This window comes from Vicia villosa, linkage group LG5 (assembly GCF_029867415.1).
Source record: "Vicia villosa cultivar HV-30 ecotype Madison, WI linkage group LG5, Vvil1.0, whole genome shotgun sequence".
NCBI lineage: Eukaryota > Viridiplantae > Streptophyta > Magnoliopsida > Fabales > Fabaceae > Vicia > Vicia villosa.
The window spans coordinates 134,447,209-134,471,618 of NC_081184.1; the positions used below are offsets into that span (position 1 = coordinate 134,447,209).

Below are 24,410 nucleotides of genomic sequence, written 5' to 3' on the forward strand. Positions count from 1 at the left end.
CTTACTGCATATCATTTCATCTTCGGTGGGAATCAAGACTCCCCAGTAAGAAGATGGACCAACTTCAACAAAAGCGTCATCATGGTTACCTAGTTTTGCGAAAGTAGAAATGATTTCAATCTATCCAAGAAGATGGAGCACTCTTTTGGGATTTGTGAGCAACCTTCTATGATTTTTTATCCATATTACACTAACTTTCATGAGGCATGAAAGTAAAACGCCAAAGAAGAAGATAATTGCCAAACTGGAAAAATAACTCAAAGAAAGAAACACGGATTCTTTGAGGACTATATTCTAGCATGCAAAAGGAAATCAAATATATCAAACATGTCAAATCACTCGGAAGCAACACTCAAGTGCTTCGAGTCTGAAGAGTCATAATGATGTCACTTCCAAAAAGACGTTTAAAGTATGGAAGATTAAATGCACAAATCTCCAAGAGACTTAATCATTTTCTTTTGCTCTTTCAAACAAAGAGACGAGAGTGGTCGGCAACTGAAGCTGAAGTAACAAACCCTGCATGACAAGCATAGGCACGAACTTTGGGGGAAACTGTTATGGGCCGCTCATATGAACCTCGACCGACCACTCTGAGGGAACATTAATCCTTCAAGAATCTTCTTAGCACAAGAGAATTTTTCTTATGACGATAACAAAGATATGAACTGCAAGTGCATCCAAAGGCCCTCCCCAATTCACTCATAACAAATACCGAGTTTGTCATTTTTCTCCCTCTCTATATATATAGAGAAGACGCCAAATTGAGATAACAAGTTTTAAATATAATTTCGATCCACTCTTCTTCCTCGCATTCTAACTTGAATGTTGAATTGCTAACCTTACACGTCCTCCCCTCCACCTTGTCGGAAGCTCAGATCTACCATCACTTTCAATCATCGTTCTATTCCTGATTAAGAAAAAAAATTTAATGCCATTTAAAATATCATGATTAAAATAATTTATACAAATGATTATCGAGTTGCCACATGATGTTATATTCATTAATTAAAATGTAATGAACCTTTTGTTTTGACTTTGGCACAACATGTGACTTTCACAAATAATTCAGGACAAGTAAGGACAATCATCCTCAATCACTACATACTAAGGCGACCCTTAGCATCAACCAAAAGACCACCATGGAGTTCACAAACAACCTCTTGCTTCCTCCTAAGGTCCCCATTTCATTCTCCTCCTCTCAATCTCCTCCTACAAAAATGTCCAAATTTCTCTCTTTCCCAACACACTTTCCTCTCCTTCCAAATTCCAATGTCTTCTTCCTTCTCTGTTCGTTTTCTTACTCCTCCATCCATCTCCCGTCCCAACAAAACATGGAAACTACCAGCTGCAACTCCATCTCTTGCACCTCTCTCAACACAGCTCGATGCATCAAGGTTGGACCCTAGAGTCGAGGAAAAAGATGGCTACTGGGTCTTGAAGGAAGAATACAGACAAGGTATCAATCCTCAGGAAAAAATCAAGATTCAGAAAGAGCCCATGAAGCTTTTCATGGAAGGTGGAATCAATGAGTTGGCTAACATGTCTCTTGAAGATATCGAAAGCTCTAAACTCACCAAAGACGATATCGATGTTAGACTCAAATGGCTTGGCCTTTTTCACAGAAGAAAACATCACTGTAAGTTCTTTTACTTTCTTTGTAAGTTAACTCAAATTCAACTATTCAAACTTTGTTTTTTACTTTCTTTCTACACTTTATACACTAGATGGTAGATTTATGATGAGGCTGAAGCTTCCGAATGGTGTAACAACGAGTGCTCAAACACGATACTTAGCGAGTGTGATACGAAAATACGGCAAAGATGGTTGTGCTGATGTTACAACAAGACAGAATTGGCAAATACGAGGTGTAGTGTTACCTGATGTACCAGAAATTCTGAAGGGTCTTGTAGAAGTTGGATTGACAAGTCTTCAGAGTGGAATGGACAATGTGAGAAACCCTGTTGGTAATCCTCTTGCTGGTATTGATCCTCATGAGATTGTTGATACAAGACCTTACACTAATTTGTTATCACAATTCATCACTGCAAATTCACTTGGCAACACAACCGTTACAAACTTGTAAGTTTACACTTTTCTCGTCACGAGAATTTATGTCAGTAGATAAACTCAAATAAGTCGGTTTAATTTTGAATGATGTGTGCAGGCCTAGGAAGTGGAATGTGTGTGTGATAGGTTCGCATGATCTTTTCGAGCATCCGCATATTAATGATCTTGCTTACATGCCTGCTAAGAATGAGGAAGGTAGATTTGGATTCAATTTGTTGGTGGGTGGTTTCTTTAGCCCCAAGCGATGCGCGGAAGCAGTTCCGCTTGATGCTTGGGTCTCTGCAGATGATGTTATTCCACTTTGTAAAGCTGTTCTTGAGACCTATAGAGATCTTGGCACTAGAGGGAATAGACAGAAAACCAGAATGATGTGGTTGATTGATGAACTTGTAAGTTACTCAACCTATTTATTTAACCACAATTTTACTGTGACAATATTTTATAAAACTTTATTTAGCCAAGGTTTAGCGGTGACAAATTTGGGTCTGTGCAGTATACCAAAAGCACGCCTTTAAAGACGGCCCTAACTGAATTGACACTACTGAACATTAGTTCTTTTCGTTCAATCAATTCAGTCTCTTAAAGTGTCACTAAAGAAACAGAAAATTTTCAGTTTCAGAAACTATTTAGAAATTTTGCTCATTTGAAGAAATTTTGCAGGGGATAGAAGTATTCAGGTCAGAGGTGGAAAAAAGAATGCCAATGAAGAAATTAGAGAGAGCATCCAAAGAAGAACTAGTACAAAAACAATGGGAAAGAAGAGACATCTTAGGTGTTCATCCACAAAAACAACAAGGTCTAAGCTATGTAGGCATTCACATTCCAGTTGGTAGAATCCAAGCCGACGAAATGGACGAGCTAGCACGTATCTCAGACGAATACGGATCAGGCGAACTCCGACTAACCGTTGAACAAAACATAATAATACCAAACATAGACAACTCAAAACTTGATGCATTACTTGAGGAGCCTCTCTTGAAGCAAAAATTCTCACCAGAACCATCCATCCTAATGAAAACACTCGTAGCATGCACGGGTAACCAGTTTTGCGGCCAAGCGATAATCGAGACGAAAGCAAGAGCTTTGAAAGTGACAGAAGAAGTTGAGAGACTAGTGGCAGTAGCTAAACCAGTTAGAATGCATTGGACTGGTTGTCCTAACACATGTGGTCAGGTTCAGGTTGCTGATATTGGGTTTATGGGATGCATGACTAGAGATGAGAGTGGTAAAGTTGTTGAAGCTGTTGATATTTTCCTTGGTGGGAGAATTGGAAGTGATTCTCATCTTGGTGAAGTTTATAAGAAAGGTGTACCTTGTAAGGACTTGGTTCCTGTTGTGGCTGATATATTGGTTGAATATTTTGGAGCTGTTCAAAGGAATAGAGAAGAAGTGGATGATTAAAGAATGAAACCATAATAGATTTGGAAAGGACATTTTTCATTACTATTTTACAAATTACTACATATTTTAATATGTTGCTTAGTTTCTTACAATGTGACATGTACAACTTAATGTTGACTTCATTTTTAATCACTTGGTCCTTGTCAGAACTCATAAATGAAACCTTATTTTCAATGGAAATGAAGGAATTAAGTTTGTTTTGTTTTTGTAGATTTTATATACTAAAATGGAATAGAAACCTTCACATGCAGGTTACCTTGTTATAAGAACTAATTATTATAATATTGCAATAGTTTAGTTTTGACAGGACATTGTAATACCTGTGTATTATGTGGCTCACAACTAAATGAATGAGAATCAGATAGAATAGAATGATGTATTGTGACTACATAGCTTTCAAGTTTGTTAGTTTTTAAATTAAGGATCGTTCTAGGGGATTGGTTGAAAATATACATGTTAAAGAAGTCTTTCATCATTTAGTTTTATACAGGAATATGGAGTCAAAAGCTATATATTTAAGATTCAAGTTTTTCTTTATCAGATGCACCAATCAAAAACACTTTAACTTTCTATTTAACTAATATTTATTGTTGAAGATGTGGGTGTACTGGGGAGCTGGAGTATTTGAGGGTGTATTATGTAACAATTATGATCCCCTGCATTAAAAAAGAAAGCTCAGTCACTGCAGTCAAGAACATAATAACCATTGAATCAATGTTTTATTGATTCTCCACAATTAGATGATTTTATTTCAAAAATATTAAAAAATTACTGGGAGAGAGAGAAAGACACACGACTGCATAGGATTTACTTTTATTTCCGTGACTCCCCATATTACACATGATTTTTCTATAAATTTGGTGCCTCCCACTAGGGTGCTCATGGGGCAATTCATACTTGATTTATTTCCGTCACTCTCCATATTACTCTAGATTTATACTTCCTCCATCCTTATTTATAAGCAAAAATTATTTTTTTAGGTTCATTGAGTAATGAATGTATCTGTCATACATAGTAGGCCAGATACATTCATTACTCAATGAACCTAAAAAAAGAATCTTTGCTTATAAATAAAGCCAAAGGGAATACTTGATTTGTGGGCATTTAAAATTTTATAGAAGATTTTACAAATTCGTAAAAATATGATTAAATTGGACAGTTTAATTTATTTTAATTAAAAGACTAATTTACTCCATTCAACTATCATGTGTAGGGTGCAATTCATAAATTCTTCAACTAAAACTTTTATTTTAGACTTCCACGGTTCTATCCAAAAGACTTATTAATTACAAAACTATTTCTCCTTGTTTGTTTTGTTTTAAACTTTGATTTTATCAAGATTTTTTAATTTGGATATCACTATTTAAACCAACACAATTCAGCTTTTTTTGTGTTTGAAGTCATTTGTCCAACATTCACAATACCACCTCATGTATCCATCTATAATTTTTCAACTATGTATAATTCGGGTGACTCAGTCCTCAACATACAAAATATGGTCCATTTATTCAAAATACCTCATTAATCGGGGCTAAAGTGACAATATGTAGAGTAGAAGCAATATTATTTATGGTATTATCTTGCAAATACCCGAATAAGTGCAAGCCTCACTCAAAAAGGTATTTTACTTATGCAAACTGTATATGATCCAACTTAGAAGAATAGTAGTAAATGCCATCAAGTGAGAGGGTGTCTTAGAGAAGGCATAGTTCTTGAAAAATACATCATACATTATTGATATGACTCTATACGCTTTTGATATGACTCTATACGCTTTCGATATGACTCTGCAGTAGGATGTTCTTTTGTTGTAATGAAGATGCTATGACGAGGCTAAATATTTGTTCACTCATAGTCATACCTTCGTCCATTAATACATGGAAAATAGTTATATATGTATGTCTTTATCAACGTATACTAATCAATAAACAACATTGAATACAATATTTTTAAAAGTTAATTAAATAATTACATATGTGTATTAACTGAAGAGTGTCATCACTACTACAAAAAACCCTTTTACCTCAGTTAGAAAATGAGTTTTACTTCAATTTCATAAGCGAGGTAAGAAAAGACATCATAAAAATTTATAACTTTACATATCGGGTAAAGTTCCATCGAGGAAAAAGGTGAAATTGATCATGGGTTCGATCTCCAACAACAATATTTTTTATTTTCAAAGCGCGCTATTTTTTCCCTCAGTTGAAATTAATTCCCAAGGGGTAGGTCCTATTTAAAATTATTTAGTTTTAACTTGTTTTTTTTTCATTTTAATCTTCAAAACATCAAATTTGTTAACAAATTTTAAATCTTCCTCCTCCTCCTCCTCCTACTCCTCCTCATCATCATCATCAACAACAACAACAAAAACAAAATCAATATAATCCTTAAATATTAAATCTCAACAACAACAATAACAAACAACAACTACTAAATCAATAGAAACATTACAAGAAACATGTGGTTAGAGATATCCGAAAGGAAGAGGTATGATACATACTTTACAATTTGTTTTTTGTTCTTGTTTTATATTGCTTATATTTTATTTTTTATTTTTTAGCTTTTCAATATAGTAATGGGCCGCTGAAATGTATAAATAATGGCAAAAGATCATCACTTTGCAAACTCCAATAGAAGAATGATTCATTGTTGCCATTCGAAATAATGGACTAGCTAACCTGTTTATCACAAGTTTCAACATAGTTGATGATAGCTTGCTGACGCCCTTTTTTAGAGATGTGATACGAGGAGACAAACATCTTCTAGTTAGGGAGATGATAATGACATTTTCCAATATGTCGTGTCTTTTGCATGTTCCCATCCAATGATGTCTCCTTGACTACATGACTATTTCCAAAGAATACTGAGTGGGTATGAGGATTGAGTTGCTCATATCAGACTTAGAAAAGACACTTAAACAAGTTGAAAAGACTAGGGGTCATGCAGGAGTTTGAAAAACACTTGATAGTTGTGAAAGTTGTTGACGAGGAGAGCAGAGTTGTGGAGGCACGTGTGCATAGACAGATTGCTATTATATTGTGTCTAATTTTTCTGGTGGACTCCACCAATTTCATAGAAAAAAGCGCCACCTTCACCCATTTGGTATATGTGGAGTTTTAGAGCTCTGGTCGATGATTATATCTAGGGATGTTATGTATTGACTTACTTATATAAGGAAATGAATGTTATGATGTAGACTAGAACAAAGTAGCTAGCAAGATATATGCACTACTAAAGATAATACATTGTATGATAAAACATTCACCTCAGCCAACAAAAAATCAAGGTGTAAACCATAGATGCATCAATTTTTTTAAAATATCACTTATTCTCTCAGTTGAGCTAGCAACTGAGGGGAAAAGTATTCAAGGGGCTTGCCTTCGAATCCCAACAACTGCATTTTATCACCTTTTAATTTTTAATTTTTTTTATTACTTATTATCTCAGTTGGGCTGACAACTAAGAGGTAACGTATTTAGAGGATACACCTTCAAATCACAACAACTGCATTTTAGTAACTTTTAAGTTTTTAAATTTTTTTTATGACCTATTACCTCTGATGAGTTGGAAACCGAGAGGTCATTACTAAAAAAATTACTTTTTATGACAACGAGTTCACCCCACATATAAAAAATTGAGGTATTATCTCTGGACACACCATGTTCTTAAAAATCTAAAATTTATTTCGTCGGTTTTTATGAAAATTGATGGATAGTCTAATTCAGTGTACATGCTTCAAATCTCAACAGCTTCAGATTATGTTTTTATTTTATTAAAAATGGCATCTTCCTGAATATTTTATTTTTAATCTAAAAATACGCCACTTTTTACCGCAGTTTTGTTTTCCAATAGAGGAGAATTTGTTTCTAGGGATTTGATCATAGGAAATAGGCATATTTAAGCTTGGTAATTCCGTGGTCTGGACTATTTAAAAAATGCGGAACAAATTTATTTTTTGTCAGGAAAGCTTGACAGTTAATTATTGTATATCTATGATTATTAGCTTAGCGTAGAAGTGAGTTCATACTTATATTTTATATTTTGTCATTTCTCTAGTTGATTGGAAGTGAGATATGCTAAAATGACTAGATAGGTAATGACATGTTGGGTGGTCAACTGCCCTCATGATTTGTGCAAGTGGTTGAGTCTACCTTCCTCCACTTTACTCTTTTCGAATGTCTGTATGAGAATTTAGGATAATGTAGCTGAGTTGATTGATTGTTTTTTGTTTTACTTTGGTTGATTTTCTCTCTTTTGTTTTTTTTGGTTTTTGTTTAGTCTATTGTTTAGGTTGTAGTCCTTGCACAATGCTCTTATAATTATTTTTGTAAATTTTATAATTCTTATTTTTTTCAATTTTTTAATTTATGATTTCTAATTATTATTCAATTTTTTAAAAATTTTATATTTCACATCATTAATAAAATATATGTGATGATCAAAATAGTTTTTAAAAAACCCGTTGTAAAAATCCAACTTAATTAGTGGTTGCAAGAACCTTATTATCATCTATCTTGCAATTTTCCATTTCTCCACTAGTAGTTTGGAAGCCTGACCGTTCAATTACTTGACCAAATCATATTGAATATTTCATTATTAGTACTACTAAAAAAAAATGTGTACTTGCAAGATTTATTTAAACATCCAAAATGATGGAACTTCATTTGTGGATGCTTTTACTAGGGATTCATAGAGTGCCACGACATGAAAATCATAGCCTCACATGAGGCCCTTGTTTGTTCACGAGCCAACTTTTTCTAAGCTAAGGCAATGAATGTGCAAGAGAAAAATCCATCTCTCTTCTGAGAGGGCACATAGGTGGATGACACGGATATGCAATGTATCTAAAAATGGAATATCTACAACTTTATAGATTTTGCTTATCTATTTTTCCCCAAATCATCATGGCCCTATATATTTGAAGCACTCTCTTTTCTTCCCTTTGTTTTTATCTGGAGTCACTATATTTTGTTTGATTATCATCTTTCACTTTTGCACCCTCTTTCCGTTTTATTTGACTTTGAAGAAGAAACAAGACCCTACAATAAATTCAATGAACTCCTCATCATATCCATTATCAAAGTGATTAGGACCATTGTTAAATGTAGTTCCATTTGTTTGATGTGGGGAAACAAGGTTGTTATATCTTCTATATATTTATGTGTTTAGACTTTAAAACTGATAAGCACGGGTACTGCTCACATGATATATGGCTTATAATAAGTCAAGTGTAAGAGAAATGTGCCACTTCACTTGGTCTTAACTTTGTGGAGGAAAATAACGATTTGACAACAACATTATAGGAATTAAATTGCTGCTAAAGACACATTTAATGCATAAATTTTAGTTGAATAATGATTGAAACTTTTTGGATGAGAATAAATCAATATTTTGAAAGATATGAGTCTTACATACAATATTTGTTTTTTGGTTTTATTTAAGTTTGGCTTACGATACCTTTGTCAGGCATGAGCCTAACTTATGGCATAGGTTTTTTTTAGTTTAATCTAATCTTAAAAGCTAGCTAAACCTTATAGCATGTTATACTAAAGTTGTTGAAAAATTTTTATAAGCAAATTCAATCAAATGAGTAAAAAATTACTCAAACTCATTACAAATTGATTTCTACAACTTTCAAGATATATTAAAGGGGTTTTACGACAATCATAAAAATTAAACAAGCATTTGTTTTAAGACTTGCAGCATACACAACTATAAATATTCCTATTTTATCTCAAATGCAAAAGGAAGTTTACCTCGATTACAAAGACGAGTTAACGAAGGGCATCGTGAAAACCCGTCATATTACTCATCGGTTCTGAAAAATCGAGAGGATAAGTGAAAAGGTCATTGAATCGATTCCCAACAACAACATTTTTTATTTTCAAAACTATGTTGCGCACACCACATACCTCTCCGTTTTTGTAAATAACTGAGGGAAATATACCTCTATTTATGTCGGATTGTCTTAATAATCGAGGGGGTTTAACCATTTTTTTGGTTTTAAATCCAATTTTGACTGAATTGGATAATTTTTTTACATATAACCTATAAATTATTTGATAGAATCAAATCATTTGTATTTTATATACACAACATAACACAGAATACCAAATTTACATTGTTTACATAATCAAATGTACAATGCTTACAATACTTATAATGACATTTGGAATACACAAAACCTCTATCAAGAGAACCTATACATATTTACACCTATAATGTCAAAACATCTATACAATGCAAGTGTATAGATGTAAATCAAGAAAAAACTAGTGTTTACTAGATTCATGATAAGATAGGAAGGTACCGATCCAACGTGATTGAATAACATCTATAGCTTCCCGTGAGAGTGTTGTTTCATCGCTAAACCCATATAATTTGAACGAAATTTAAATTATGATAAGCTAACTGTGAGTGCAGTTGTCCACTAGATGTTTTGCATGATGTCAAAACTTAGAAAAACCTTAGCATTTATGTACATTGAATGGTGTCTCCAAGTCATTATATGTGTCTATGCATTAGGGATCTTAGAATGCAATCAAAACATGTTTGAGAAAGATATCATGCATAAAAAATGGATTACATAACATCAAAAATAAGTTTCATGCTTGAAAAATCAATTTTTCCTCAAAAAGCAAGTGTACAAGTCGACACATACAGGGTACATGTCGACACATGTAATGTTGTATTAAAGCATGTAGCTTCTATTTGCATGAGTCATCACATCCAGTATTTCAGGTCGAAACATACTAAAGAAATTACTTCTATGTGTCGACATATATGATTTTCAGGTCGACACATATGCTGCAGTTTTAAAGCCTGTAGTTTTTGTTTGAGTGTGTCGACACATAACCTGTTACAGGTCGACTCATTACATTAAATAGTTCGACACACGACTTACATGTGTCGACGCATGCTGTAGTTTTCAGAAAATTTGCATTCTTTTTCGCATTTTTGGGTTTTCCTTTTGCCTCTTACTTGCACCACTATAAATACATCATACATGCATCATTTTGAATGGATGAAACTATAAACACATAGTAAGGTTGCTCATCATCTTCAACCTCTATGCATACACACAAACAAAGTGTACATAATCATTCATTGTTTGAGTGCCATCTAGACTTGGTTGATAATGTTCAATTTAAGTTGATTTTAACCTAAGATTGGGTTGAGAATCATAGGGGAATTCATCGAAAAAACTGTGAGGGTTTTTACTCCAAGATAAAGGTGTTAATGTGGGGGGTTTTTACAAGGTTATGCAATTGGATTCGATCGAGTGAAGAGCTTTGAAGATTGGATGGTTCTTGCAAAGGAGTAGTGTGGACGGTGAATCAATTGGTAATCTTGGGATACAACAACCCACAATTTGGATTCGACCGAGTGAAGGTTTTGAAGAACGACGATTTCTTGTAAATGAGTAGCGAGATAGTGAATCATTTGGTGTTTGTCGGGTGACTTGATCAAACTCAGATCAATGGAAGAGAAGTGCAAGGATCAACATCAAACTTATGGTTTGTAGGGTTGAATTGCTTGACATCTCTTGTAAACAATTTTTTGCATAGTAAGATTGATATCTCAATTTCAAATTGGAATTGGGGGCAGACATAGTTGTAACGAGGATGATCGGTGAACTACCATTATCAAATTATCAAGCACATTGATTGAGCGATTGATTAGAAATAAATTTTTGGATTTTTTTTTATAATTGTTGAATTGTTGATAGTCTTGCAATCATGTTGATTGTAAGAGGATTTAAATATCAACAAACTTGAAAGAAATTTTTGAAAAATCAACCGCACACCAAGTTTTCGATAATTTGACACTTGATTATTTTGTGCTTTAATTGGTTGGAAATTGATTAGCTTATGCATAATTGAACTGTTAATTTGAGAATTCAATTGTTAACTTTGATTGTCTTATTGTCATTCCATATACGGTTGCGCGTATCTGAGTTCCAATAACTTGTTCGGTTTAGACGACTTTCGATCTAAACCTGAAACTTCCTCTAGCCAAAGTTTAAACTCTTTTAAAAAACCTTAAAACTTGCAATTTTGAATTAGGGGATCTATTCACACCCTCTAGATAAGTTCTCGTAGTCTAACAAGTGACATCAAGAGCTTTGGTTTACTCCGTTCTTCTAACACTTATTAGATAATGACAACCGAACTTAAGGGGACGTATAATAGAGCACATATTTTCACTGGTGAAAACTATGGTTATTAGAAAACTTATATGTGCATTCATATCAACTAATATGATAAGGGTGTACGGGACGCCATTATGAACAATCCAACTCAAATAACTATGATCAGTGATAATGGTATCGTCATACCTAAAACGGAAGCACAATGGGATGACAATGATTACAAAAAGTTGGGTTACAATTGGAAAGCACAAAATATTCTCATATCCGCTCTCGGTGTTGATGAATTTTATCGTGTTTCCCTTTGTGAAACCGCTAAAGCTATCTGGGACGCATTACAAGTTATCCATGAGGGAACTAATGAGGTCAAACAAGCTAGAACTAACACATTGGATAAAGAGTTTGAGCTATTTCACATGAAGCATGGTGAAACCATTGCCGATATGCAAAAGAGGTTCACTCATCTCATTAACCGTTTAAATGCACCTGGTAATCCAATTTCCAATGCAACTGCTACTTACAATATTTTGAGGTGTCTTACTAGGGATTGACAACCAAAGATCATGGCGATCAAGGAAGCCAATAATCTCAATATAATTGACCTCGCTACATTGTTTGGCAAGCTTGAAGAACATGAGCAAGAACTCACTTGCTTAGAAAAATATGAGAAAAAACATGAGAAAAAGCTTAAGAAATAGAAGAATAAAGACAAGGAGGTAGAAAAAAAATAATCACTCTAAAGGCTTTGAGTTCTAGGTCCTCCACAAATTAGAAAATGAATGATGATACTAGTGATGATGAGGATTCAAATGATGAAGAAATGAGGCTATTTGCAAGAAGGTACAATAGGTAAATTAGAAAGAATTGAATAAAGCATTCTGACAAAAACGTCATCAAGTTTAGAAGGCAATCCACATCCTCAAAGGAAGATGACAACAATAAGGGAAAGACTAGAGGGCAATGCTACAATAATGGAAAATCGGGTCGATTATAGGCTAGATTGTCTATCTCTCAACAAAGACAAAGAAGAAGTTTAACACAACAAGACTAGAAAGCCAAGAAAAGCCTATCTTGCTTAGGAGAGCGATGATGCTTCCTCAAGCAATAAAAGCTAAAATGATAGTGTAGTGGAGGCAAATGTTTGTCTCTCGGCCCGTCAATGTCATAAGAAGAAAAAGAATGTAAGTCACTCTAAGTTTGAAAATGCTAAAAAATTATCTTATTCTCAATTGTTAAGAGCATTTGAAAATCTACAAAAAAAAGCATTAGTGGCTTTCAATAAACTTGCTTTGAGTGAAAGAATGTTTTCAAAATTAGAAGCTAAAATTTCAGAAAATAAAAATAAAATGGAAGCCCTAAAGACATCTACTGTGGATAGTCATAATGATAACAAAGATAATGATGAATCATTTTTGTCCGGTTGTTAAACTTGTCAAAGTTGGCAAGAGGGATCTAAAACTCTTAGAGCTAAAGTTGACAAAGCATTACAACCAAATACTACTCTTGCCATTGATCACCCAAAATATGAAAAACCTTTGAACAAACCTCGCAAAAGGTATAGATTTTCTAAAAAGGGTGCTAATGACAAAAGTAAGTCTCATCTTCATGCATATATCACTATTGTTGCAAAAAGGGACACACTATTGAGAAGTGCAAGTTTAGAAGCATCTTGGTTCCTATTGGTGACTCTCAATGGTTTCCTAAGTGCAATTAAATTTTCACTCACTCCCAAGGACCCAATGAGAGTTGGGTACCTATTACCTTTATTTAATTTTGCATGATAAATGTCTTGGCTCCATTGAGGGAAAATGGATTCTCGACAGTGGATGCTCAAGGCATATGACCGGAGACATCTCTCTCTTCTTCGACTTTGTTGTGAAGAAGAAATGATTTGTGTCCTATGGTAATAACAAAAAATGTGCAATAATTGGAAAAGGTATTGTAGGTAACCCCCCATCTACTACTATCTCCGATGTTGTGTTAGTTGAAGGCCTTAAACATAGCCGTCTTAGAATTATTTAATTATGCGACAATGGTTACAAAGTATCTTTTACTATAACTTGTTGTATGGTAATGCACAATGATAAGGAGGATTGTGTGTCTAAAGGTGAGAGGATAAACAACGTCTATATGCTGATTTGAGTGATGTATCTTTGAATAATGCTAAGTGTCTTGTCTTCTTAAGTGGAGACTCATGGTTATGGCATAGGCGCTTAGCTCATGTCAATTTTGCGTTATTAAATAAGGTGGTGTCAAAAGATTTAGCAATCAGTCTACCTAAAATAAAGTTTTCTAAAAATCACCTATGTGATGCATGTCAAAAGGGGAAGCAAACAGGGGTCTCATTTAAATTAAAAAACATTGTTTCAATCTCGAGACCACTTAAGCTTCTCCATATGGATCTCTTTGGTCCATCACGAACCAAAAGCCTAGATGGAAATTATTATGGTTTTGTCATTGTAGACGATTACTCTAGATTTTCTTGGACCATCTTATTACATAGCGAAGATGAGACATTTGCGGCGTTCAAACCTTTCACAAAGTTATCCCAAAACAAATTAAATTCAAAAATCGTTGCTATCTGAAACAACTACGGAGGTGAATTTGAAAATCACTTCTTTGAGGAGCATTGTGACAAATATGGGATTGAGCATAATTTTTAAGCTCCTAGACTCCACAACAAAATGGTGTTGTGGAGCGTAAAAATCGTATTTTAGAGGAGTTGGCAAGAACAATGCTCAATGATAGTTCTCAACCTAAATATTTTTGGGTCGATGCCATTGGCACAGCGTGTTATGTCTTGAATAGGATACTTATTCGTCATATACTAGACAAAACACCCTATGAATTTCTAAAGGGTATAAAACCTAACTTGTCACATCTTCATGTTTTCGGATGCAAATGTTTTGTCTTAAACAATGGTAAGGATAACCTTGGGAAGTTTCATGCGAAAGCCGATGAAGATATCTTCCTTGGATACTCTCAAACAAGTAAAGCATATATGGTGTTTAACAAAATATTATTTATTGTTGAAGAGTCGGTACGCGTTTCTTTTAATGAGTCTTACCCGAAAAATGTCGGGAAATGAATTTCTTTTCATGATACAGGTGCATCTGCGGAAGACATACTCAAGGACACCGATAAAGGAATTGATCAACCTAAGTCGGTGAAGTTTAAGGAGGAGGAAGATGTAAGGGCTCATGAAGAGAAAGACGAAAGTCAAGAAAAGAAGGATGATCTTCCCTTGGAGTGGAGAACTTCCAAAAATCATCCAATATACAACATTCTTTGGGACATCACAAAAGAAGTAACCACTCGATCCAAGATAAGTGACTTTTGTCATCACTCTACTTTCGTGTCTCAAGTTGAACCTAAGAATGCAAATGATGCCTTACTTGATGAGCATTGACTTATGGCCATGCAGGACGAATTAAACCAATTTACAAGAAATGACGTATGGGACTTTGTTCTTCGTCCACGTGATCATCAAGTCATTGGTACCAAATGGTTTTTTAGGAATAAACTAGACGAACACATAGTGATAACTAGAAACAAGGCCCAACTAGTGGTCCAAGGGTATAACCAAGAGGAGGGCATTGATTAAGAAGAGATTTATGCTCTGGTTGCCCGCCTCAAAGCTATACGACTCTTACTAGCCTTTGCATGCTCTAAGAATTTTAAATTATTTCAAATGGACGTAAAGAGTACATTTTTAACAGATATATAAATGAGAAAGTGTATGTTTCACAACCTCCCGGTTTTGAAAATCATGAGTATCCTAGTCATGTTTACAAGCTAAAACGAGTTTTGTATGGACTCAAACAAGCCCTTAAGGCTTTGGTATGAGCGACTTAGCAAGTTCTTACTCGACCAAGGATACTCTAGAGCGAAGATAGATTCTACACTCTTCATTAAACGTCAAGGAAAACACTTGCTTCTAGTTCAAATTTATATTGATATCATATTTGGTTCTACTAACTTGCAAATTGTAAAGGAATTTTATAAGCTAATGCAAGGGGATTTTGAGATGAGTCTAATGGGGGAGTTGAATTATTTTCTAGAACTTCAAATCAAGCAACTAAATGAAGGAACAATTATATGTCAATCCAAGTATTGCCACTAATTGCTAATGCGGTTTGGTATGGAGGAGGCGAAGTTAATTGACACCTCAATGCCATCCAATGACAACTTGGATAAGGATGTAAATGGTAAGGATGTTGATGTCAAGCAATATCGAGGTAATGGTTGGATCCCTCTTATAATTTACCGCATCTAAGTCCAATATTATGTTTAGTACTTATATGTGTGTTCGATATCAATCGGTTCCTAAGAAATCGCATCTAAAAGCGATGTGCGTATTTAGTTATCTTCGTGGTACATTCAAGTATGGGCTTTGGTACATCACTAAATCAGGTTATTTATGTTTCATCATATATCTTTTGAAATCTCTTTTGATATCTAACAAAGATTTACTTTTTGTTCTTTGGATGTGGCTCATGGCCTAGCTAACTACTGCTTAGCTATTGCAAGCGTGGTGGAAGAATACTGGTGTAGTAATTGGATAATATCCAAGTACTGATATTTTTATAATTTTGAAAGAGATCGATCATTCATTAGGCTCCTATTTTTCTTCGCTTTTATGACGGCTGGATAATATGTATCGTTGAATTTATCTTGCTACATTCCTCTTTTTCTTCTTCTTAGACTATGTACAATGGTTACATTATTCAACACCCTACTTTTTCACTTTTTATCTTCCACATCATCTTCTCTCTTCCACCTAATAATTCAACACCTATTCAATTTTTTTTCACTACAATAGTTTTATTTAATAAAATTCAACACCCTACCCCACATCATATTCTTATTTTCTTTTAAAGTTTTGTTTTTATGATTATATATTAATATCTATTATCAATTAAAAGTGAATTTTTTTTTATGAGTCCAAATCAAATGAACCAAGTCTCTATTTATAGAGGAAAAAAAATAATGAATTTTGATAAAAATAAAAATAAATAAAAAATTTATTTACTATGAAATAATTAATTTTAAATGATTAAAAGAAAATAAAATCTAAATAATCACAACAACCAATAAAATTGTGTAAAGTGTTGCATGTGGCCCCACTTTTTTCTCATTCAACATGTTGAATCTTTTCAACACCAATTAATCCACATCACATTAAACACCTCATTCAACAAACCAGTGTAGACATTCAACTATTGAATAATTTTTTCAACACCCCCATTATAAATGGTCTTAGATGCAACAATAGTGACCTGCATGATTATTGACAAATGGAACGCATCGTGATCGATAATGAAAAACATTCCAACCCATAAAGGAATGGTACCAAATAATCAGAATAATAAGAGGTTTACATTATTCACGTATCTATTCCTTACATACCACTTCTTTTTGTTTCACTTCATAGGAATAAAAAAAATCATTTCATATTTTCTTTCTTTCAAGAATGATTATATAAATGTTTTGTTGTTATTTTTAAGAATTTCTACACATCAGATGAGTAACCTAAAAATGTTTTTATATATCAATGAAGAGTATAGTCATCATTTTAACTATCCAGTTTTATAAAAATAAGTTAATTCCAAAAGCTAATTCTAATAGATAGAAAGAATATATTTAAGATTTATTGAGCCACGCATAAACTTATCTTTCAAACATTTGTTCGATATGAAACTGATAAAACATTTTTTCACACCCAAATCACTGGTCATGATTGTTCCACTTATAGACTTGAGTTTGTGTTTTATCTCTTATAATGTGTGAGACTTTTAACAGATATGTACTTAAATAATTCCCACCAATCATAAGTAAGGATGACTATTACTTATGATTGGTATTCCATGTACAATTACACAGAACACAAGTTCTTTTCCATATATATATTTGTAGCATTTCTAGGAAAAAAATAAAAAAAGTCTACAAAAGATTGATACATCGAAATTAACATCTTTCATAATGACAACTCAAACACACATTAAAATTATTTTGTTATAAGACTAGAAGGAATTTTGTTGAAGAAAAATAAGTGAAAACTCTAAAAAATAAAGAAGATGAAAACTAACCGAGAGAACTTGAGAAATGAAGAAGGCGGCCAGGAAAGACCCAACCGAGAACCACAGGTGTTGTATTTCAACAAATCATATTAAACGAAACAAATTTCCAAGTCGACCATGATTCCTTGGAATAAAACATAAGCATTTGTACTTATGGTTTCAGGATACAGGATACTGACCCTTATGCCTTGTCCTACGCATGTGTCGAAAATTCGAAGGTAACAGCAACCAGCAACCAAATCCTAAGTCACACAAATTTTCTCTCACTAAATTGTTGCTCTAGCCAGCCACCACTAGTGTTGTTCTCGCCGCCATCGTTCTACAGTTCTAAAGATAGTTGAGATAGGTTAAGTGGATAAAGATAGACATGTTTTTTCAAAGACACATGGAAACTTGTGGGACGTAATTTTGCATGGATCGGAAACGTGACGGATTTTGCTTAGTCGATCATTGTAGACGTTTATTTTAGGATCTCTATATAAGTAGCATTTGTTTCTAGTCTTAGGGGGTCTGCATTTGTTACATTTTTTAAAAAACTTAAAGTATCCGTGTCGAAGAGAGAGAAGCGTGTCATCTAAAAAATGTATGTATATGTTCCATATTACAAATTTCAAACATTGTTATTTTTACTGCAAATTTAAAGCTTTTTTCTTTCTTAATTCCTTTGTCAAACATTTTACCCTTTTCAGTTTATGATATCTAGTCAATCTCCTAGTTTAGTTTAAAGAATTGAGTTTCTACAAACGTTTTCAATTAAACTGAAGTAAGTGAAGAAAGATGATAAAACTAGCCCTTTGGAAGAATTATGTGAAGAAAATAGTGTTTAAGTTCTTGAAAAATTTGTGGCCAGAATCGTGCCACGATAAAAAGTGTTGTGGCATGTCACAGAGTGAATCCAACACATCATGGCACAAAAGGATGGTCTTTGCACAAATCATTCACTTTTTAGACACGTTTAAAAGATATTTTGACAAATTCAACATGGGTTGGACTTGGTGTGGACGTTTTAACGAAGTTTTAACAAAGGAATATTGCAGTGGAGCTCTAGAACCTAGGTTTTTTCCTTTCAAAACCATATTTATCCTTAAGTCTTATGTATAGTTCCTTTAAATTATTGCTATGTATTTTCTGAAAATGAGTATGTGGCTAAGTTTTTCTTTGATTAAGTTTTGTTAGATGAACATATATGGATCTCTTGTGCATCTCATCGTAGACATAGTTTCCTATATTATACTTACTACAAATACAATATCTAAGTGATTCACGCGAGTTAAAATTAAATTATCATTCAAGAATTGTAGTAGTTTATCTAACTACCAATGAAAATTAGTCACAATAAGTGTTATCCACAAACTTATATTTACTCCATTTTTAAATTTATTCACATGGCTATTTTGTATTAGATGTTACATAAATTACTCATATTTCTTCGAAGATAATTTTAAAAAACCAATATATAACGTGTACATGTGAGGTATACTAAATGATAACTCTACCATCAGAGAGTCAATAAAAGTCAAAATTGCTTCTCTGAGTGAAATTGTGAGTGGATTGTTTTTCTGATGCCTCCCTCCTTACATAATGATTTCGACCCAGCTTGTAGGAAGGTCCAATTATAAGTATTTAATGTGATTTGTTTCTGTCTACAATGATTGGGAATCAGACTATATTTTCAGAATTCATATATAATATTATGGGAATTTCATAATCCACCTATGAGATGGAAAAGAACCTTATGAAAAACTGAAAATGCCCCTCAATCTTCGTAAATACATTTCCGGATGCACCCTTTGTATCACGCGTCTGTTGAAAAAACTAACAAACCATAAAGACAAAAAGAGGAACACAATCACAACACAATAACATAACGTAGAAACTTCAAAATCGGAGAAAAAACCACGACCATTGTCAATAGTCAACCAGAGAATAATACTATGTGAAAATTGTTACAACACATAATATATCCTCAACTAACTGAGGCCCGCAATACACCCACACCCTCCAAAACAAATATTTAACTACATCTCACAACACTCTTATACAAGAGCATAAGAGAACAAAGAAAGTCAAATACAAGCTTAAAGTGCTTTCGACTGGTGCATCTTGTAAAGAAAAACTTGAATCATTTATATAGCATTGGATTTCTTCTTTCATCACTAAATTGAGCGATGTGAGACTTAGAAGAACTTTAATCTTATATATAGACTTGGAGTCCCTATTCCTTCACAAAACTAAGCGATGTGGGACTTATTTAACATATATATTTTCAACAAAACTCAACAGCGCCAACGAGCAAAAATGGATTCACCCTACAGTCAAACTGAATTTTATTCTGAAGATACAACTCCGTAAAATAGTATCAAATAAATTGTCTATTTCCCATTCTAGGGAGTTATATGGAGATGTATATCCGAATATTTAAAGCGGAAATTTAGAAATATATCATCTTTGCATGTCAAATTATTTCGGAGAAGCATCTCTGGAAAAAACAAATGTGTTATTGCTAAAATAAGCCACCTGCATGATCATACCTCATTTCTATTTTTTCCATAAACACTCTCCAAAAACCCTTCCATTCTCAATCAAGATTTTCATTCCAACCATTATTATGTTTCATCAAATCAAAAGGAGAAAAAGAAGTTCGAATTTAAGATAAAGTTCATTTATTTCAACCCTCATTTATCATATTAATCATGTTTTGATGGTGAAAAAAATTTTGTTGTCTCCGGAAGTGTATTTCCAAATTTTTTATGAACTAATCCGGAGATGCATTTTCAGAAACCGTATGTGTTGATTTTCTTGCAAATTGTTTTCTGTTTTAGATGTTTCTTAGCATTTTATATTTTTATTTCATTAGATATGGTGCATCCCAATGTTTTCCCCAAACCTATTGAATCTTTGGGTTCTTCACTTGTAGTTGTGAAGGAGGTGGATGTCGGCAACTATTTTAGAAATTAACAAGAGTTTTTAATTTCATGATCACATGCTTCAATGGATTCGTACAGAGGAACCCAAACTGAGGTTTAGTATTGTAATTGGAAGGTCTAATAATGGTTCGGATGAAGAGGTGCATTTGTGACATTGACATGCAGAACAAGTGGGAAATATATACCTCCTCCCCGGAACTTCAAACGAGAAAAAACCGGTTCAAGAAAATGTGAGTGTCCCTTTAAGTTGTGTGGTTATCGGTTGACAAATAATAAATGGAGATTTAATGTGATATGTGGTTTACATAACAATGATTTGTGTGAAAAGTTAGTTAGTCATCCAATTGCAGTTTGCTTCCTACTAGAAGAGAGGGAATGTGTTTCTGACATGACATTGAATTTGGTGCAACTGAAAAACATACTTGCAACCTTGAAACATATAAGACTCGAGAGTATCGCAAATATCAGGCAAGTGTAAAATAGGCGCTATCAAACTAAATTAGCGCCGGGGGGATAGAATTGAAATGCAACACCTCTTGAAACTTTTAGATGATAATAATTACGTATCTAGGTACCGAACGTGCGAGGATGGAGTGACCGTTAGAGATATATTTTGGAACCATCTTGATTCCATAAAGTTGTTCGACGTATAATGTAACACCCTTCTAAAACCCCCACGGAAAAATAATATAAATTCAGAGTAAACATGAAATACAAGGATGTCACAACTTCTTTAACATAAAATACTATAGTCATTTGTCATGCCACACGAGGAACCATTTAACATAAATACAATTCATGTTCAACACAGCGGATTATAATTCATAACATTGCATAATCATCATCATTCATGCAAGTTCTCTAATACAATTATAAACAACAAAGACCGACATAATAATTCGTCTCTAAACTAGCGTTCCCCAGTGTTACAATCAGAGCATGACTCGACACGAACTAAGGGCTAGCCTATAAGCTATCTTCACCCAATCAAGACGCCGCTACATCCTTAATCTGAAATCATCAAAGTAAGGGTGAGTTTCATTCGAATTAATAAGCATTATGCAATCATAAGCAATAAAATCTCATAGTAATTATCATCCACTCAATCATACATATAATCAGAATTATTACAACAAGTAAACATCAATCCAACAATATTGGCCATCGGCCCACAACTCATCAATTATACCAATGATCAAGTTATATTAACAACATATTCTTAATACATCAATCATATAAACACACCAAGGCATAACACTGAATTCCATCCAATCATGTTATAACCAATGCATATGATTAAACTGACACTATGCATGTGGTACCATACATGGGATATACCCATCCAACTGATATCCTCATCACTGAGATACAGTTTAACCAGCACCGATTCCACACACAGGGAATCATGCTCACCAAATATCCAGCACCGATTCCACACACTGGGAATCATGCTCACCAAAATATCCAGCACCGATTCCACACACTGGGAATCATGCTCACCAAAATATCCAGCACCGATTCCACACACTGGGAATCATGCTCACCAAAATATCCAGCACCGATTCCACACACTGGGAATCATGCTCACCAAAATATCCAGCACCGATTCCACACACTGGGAATCATGCTCACCAAAATATCCAGCACCGATTCCCCACACTGGGAATCATGCCCACCGTTTTGATCCACTTTCATCACCGGGATCCATCACCAAAAATGTATGCCAATGAATGCAACATATAACATGCTTACAACATCACCAATCCGATGTAACACATCGTCTCATTATCATCACCAAATCATCACCAATAAGCATGTATATATTCTTAGCATTCATACAAACATATCACACATACATTCACCACAGTTCACATGTTAATATTAACAGTATATTAACATTCATAATTCATCAATCATCACCACGTTCATACATCGTTACATCTAACATCATTGCACACAATGTAACCAATTATCAAAACAACCCAACAACATAATCACAAAATATGTATTCATTTACGACATGTTATAAGCCAACATCACCCAATAAATATCACAATCTCATCACCAATACAGAACATGCATCAATAGTCATATATATAAGCACATATACATATACTATCTTTCAATTCATTAATAATTAAATCGAGTTTAAAAAGTAAAGTTGGCTATTGCCCATTTTATCAATTCATCAGATAAAGCATCTCATTAGCTTCGCAACGCCCAAAACGGCACATAAATCGGATACCCGGATCAAAAGTTATGAGTTTTCAAAGATAAAACATTTTTAGAAAAAGTGCTGCAGGAACGGGGTTGTCCCTACGTGGGAACCGGTTCCTGGCAGCTTCAAAGTCTCGTCTCTGGTTTTTACTATGGGGAACCGGGTTGTCCCTACATGGGAACCGGTTCCCAGCTACCCAGAACCCATATTTCTCTGTTTTTACAAGGGGGAACCGGTTCGTCCCACATGGGAACCGGTTCCTACGTACCTGCACAGCAAAAATCACTATTTTGACAGCTTTTACCATATCCCAATACCCCAATTTCAGGTACATACGAACATACACACAAATATCATTGTTTTTCACACAATTACACATTTCAAACAAGTTATTGACATGTATTAACATCATATATCACAAGTATCAACAAAATCATGCCAATTCATACAAGATTATCAAAACCTAACAAAATTCCCAAACCCGACACGTACGATTGAACTAGACAACAATCCTAATCAATCATACTACCTACAATCACATAAGGAATACTAACCCGAAGAATCCCCCCTTACCTCAGAGTCGAACTTCGAAGGTTCTCTTCCCCTATGGCTCTTCTCACTTTCACGTGTTCTCCTTTCTTCAGACTCAGTTTCTGCTTCTGCTTCCTCTTTTCCCCAAATTCCTTATTTTATGAAAAATAAAATAAATATTATAATGGACTTGCTTAGTCAACACCCCCTCTTCTGCTAATCACCACTCTAGGCCCAAATGTCAATATTTCACCATTTTCCAACTAATTCCAAATAAAAATACTAAAATTCCAATTATTTAATTTAAATCCAAATTAAATTAATAAACTGAAATTATAGGGTGTTACAACTCTCCCCCACTAAAAGAGTTTTCGTCCTCGAAAACATACCTTAGACGAAAAGTCTCGGGATAGGAGTACTTCATTTGACTCTCCCATTCTCCGTTAACACTTTCTTAGTCGAATCTCCAAGTTCATCTGACATAACCAACATAAGCATGTCTCATGCATTCAATCTCAGCTCTTACGTCGCATTTGACCATCCCCAGGTGTACCACTTGCTATAACTCCAACGGTTACAACAATGAAACTTCGAGGTGCGATCCATACAATACGCTCAACAACTGAATAATACAATTACACAATCCATGGTACGATCGCAACTGATCAACACTGTAGTAATAGATTCCATTTACCCACGTACCAACCTTAGACACACTCTTCCAATTGAGCGATAAAGTAATACTTACACTTACTCAGAGCAAATTCCCGAGTTACTACATCTATTAAAAACATTCCCACCATCGGAACAAGCACACATCAGTAATTATAATTACATAGCTCATTATCCTCAATATACCATTGCTTACAAGATATCTCAATTGAGTCCCACTCTCCACTAAGAGTCAAATTAACTTCGTCCTTCGCAGAGTATAATTCTTCATTATATTCATAAATTTACATAACACCTTACAACAGTACAAAATTATTATGGCATTACATAGTATCAACTCGTTGTCTTAACTTCTCCAAACACAT

The 24,410-nt window shown here is 34.1% G+C and overlaps 2 protein-coding genes across 2 annotated transcripts; both read left to right on the forward strand.

Annotated features, from left to right (window-relative positions):
* The first annotated feature begins 1,180 nt into the window (after positions 1-1,180).
* Positions 1,181-3,678, forward strand: LOC131602591 (ferredoxin--nitrite reductase, chloroplastic). The gene is made up of 4 exons (XM_058874743.1): positions 1,181-1,636; positions 1,725-2,079; positions 2,165-2,456; positions 2,728-3,678. The coding sequence occupies exons 1-4, from the start codon at positions 1,270-1,272 to the stop codon at positions 3,466-3,468; spliced, it is 1,755 nt and encodes a 584-aa protein (XP_058730726.1). The 5' UTR covers positions 1,181-1,269; the 3' UTR covers positions 3,469-3,678.
* An 8,100-nt stretch (positions 3,679-11,778) lies between these two features.
* LOC131605501 (uncharacterized) lies at positions 11,779-12,168 on the forward strand. Its single transcript, XM_058877848.1, has one exon. The coding sequence runs from the start codon at positions 11,779-11,781 to the stop codon at positions 12,166-12,168; it is 390 nt and encodes a 129-aa protein (XP_058733831.1).
* Positions 12,169-24,410: the final 12,242 nt, after the last annotated feature.

Coding starts and splice junctions, on each gene's coding strand:
- LOC131602591 (XM_058874743.1), top strand. CDS start 1,270: ATGTCTTCTTCCTTCTCTGTTCGTTTTCTTACTCCTCCATCCATCTCC. Junction 1,637..1,724: donor TCACAGAAGAAAACATCACT/GTAAGTTCTTTT, acceptor TTTATACACTAG/ATGGTAGATTTATGATGAGG. Junction 2,457..2,727: donor TGTGGTTGATTGATGAACTT/GTAAGTTACTCA, acceptor GAAATTTTGCAG/GGGATAGAAGTATTCAGGTC.
- LOC131605501 (XM_058877848.1), top strand. CDS start 11,779: ATGATCAGTGATAATGGTATCGTCATACCTAAAACGGAAGCACAATGG.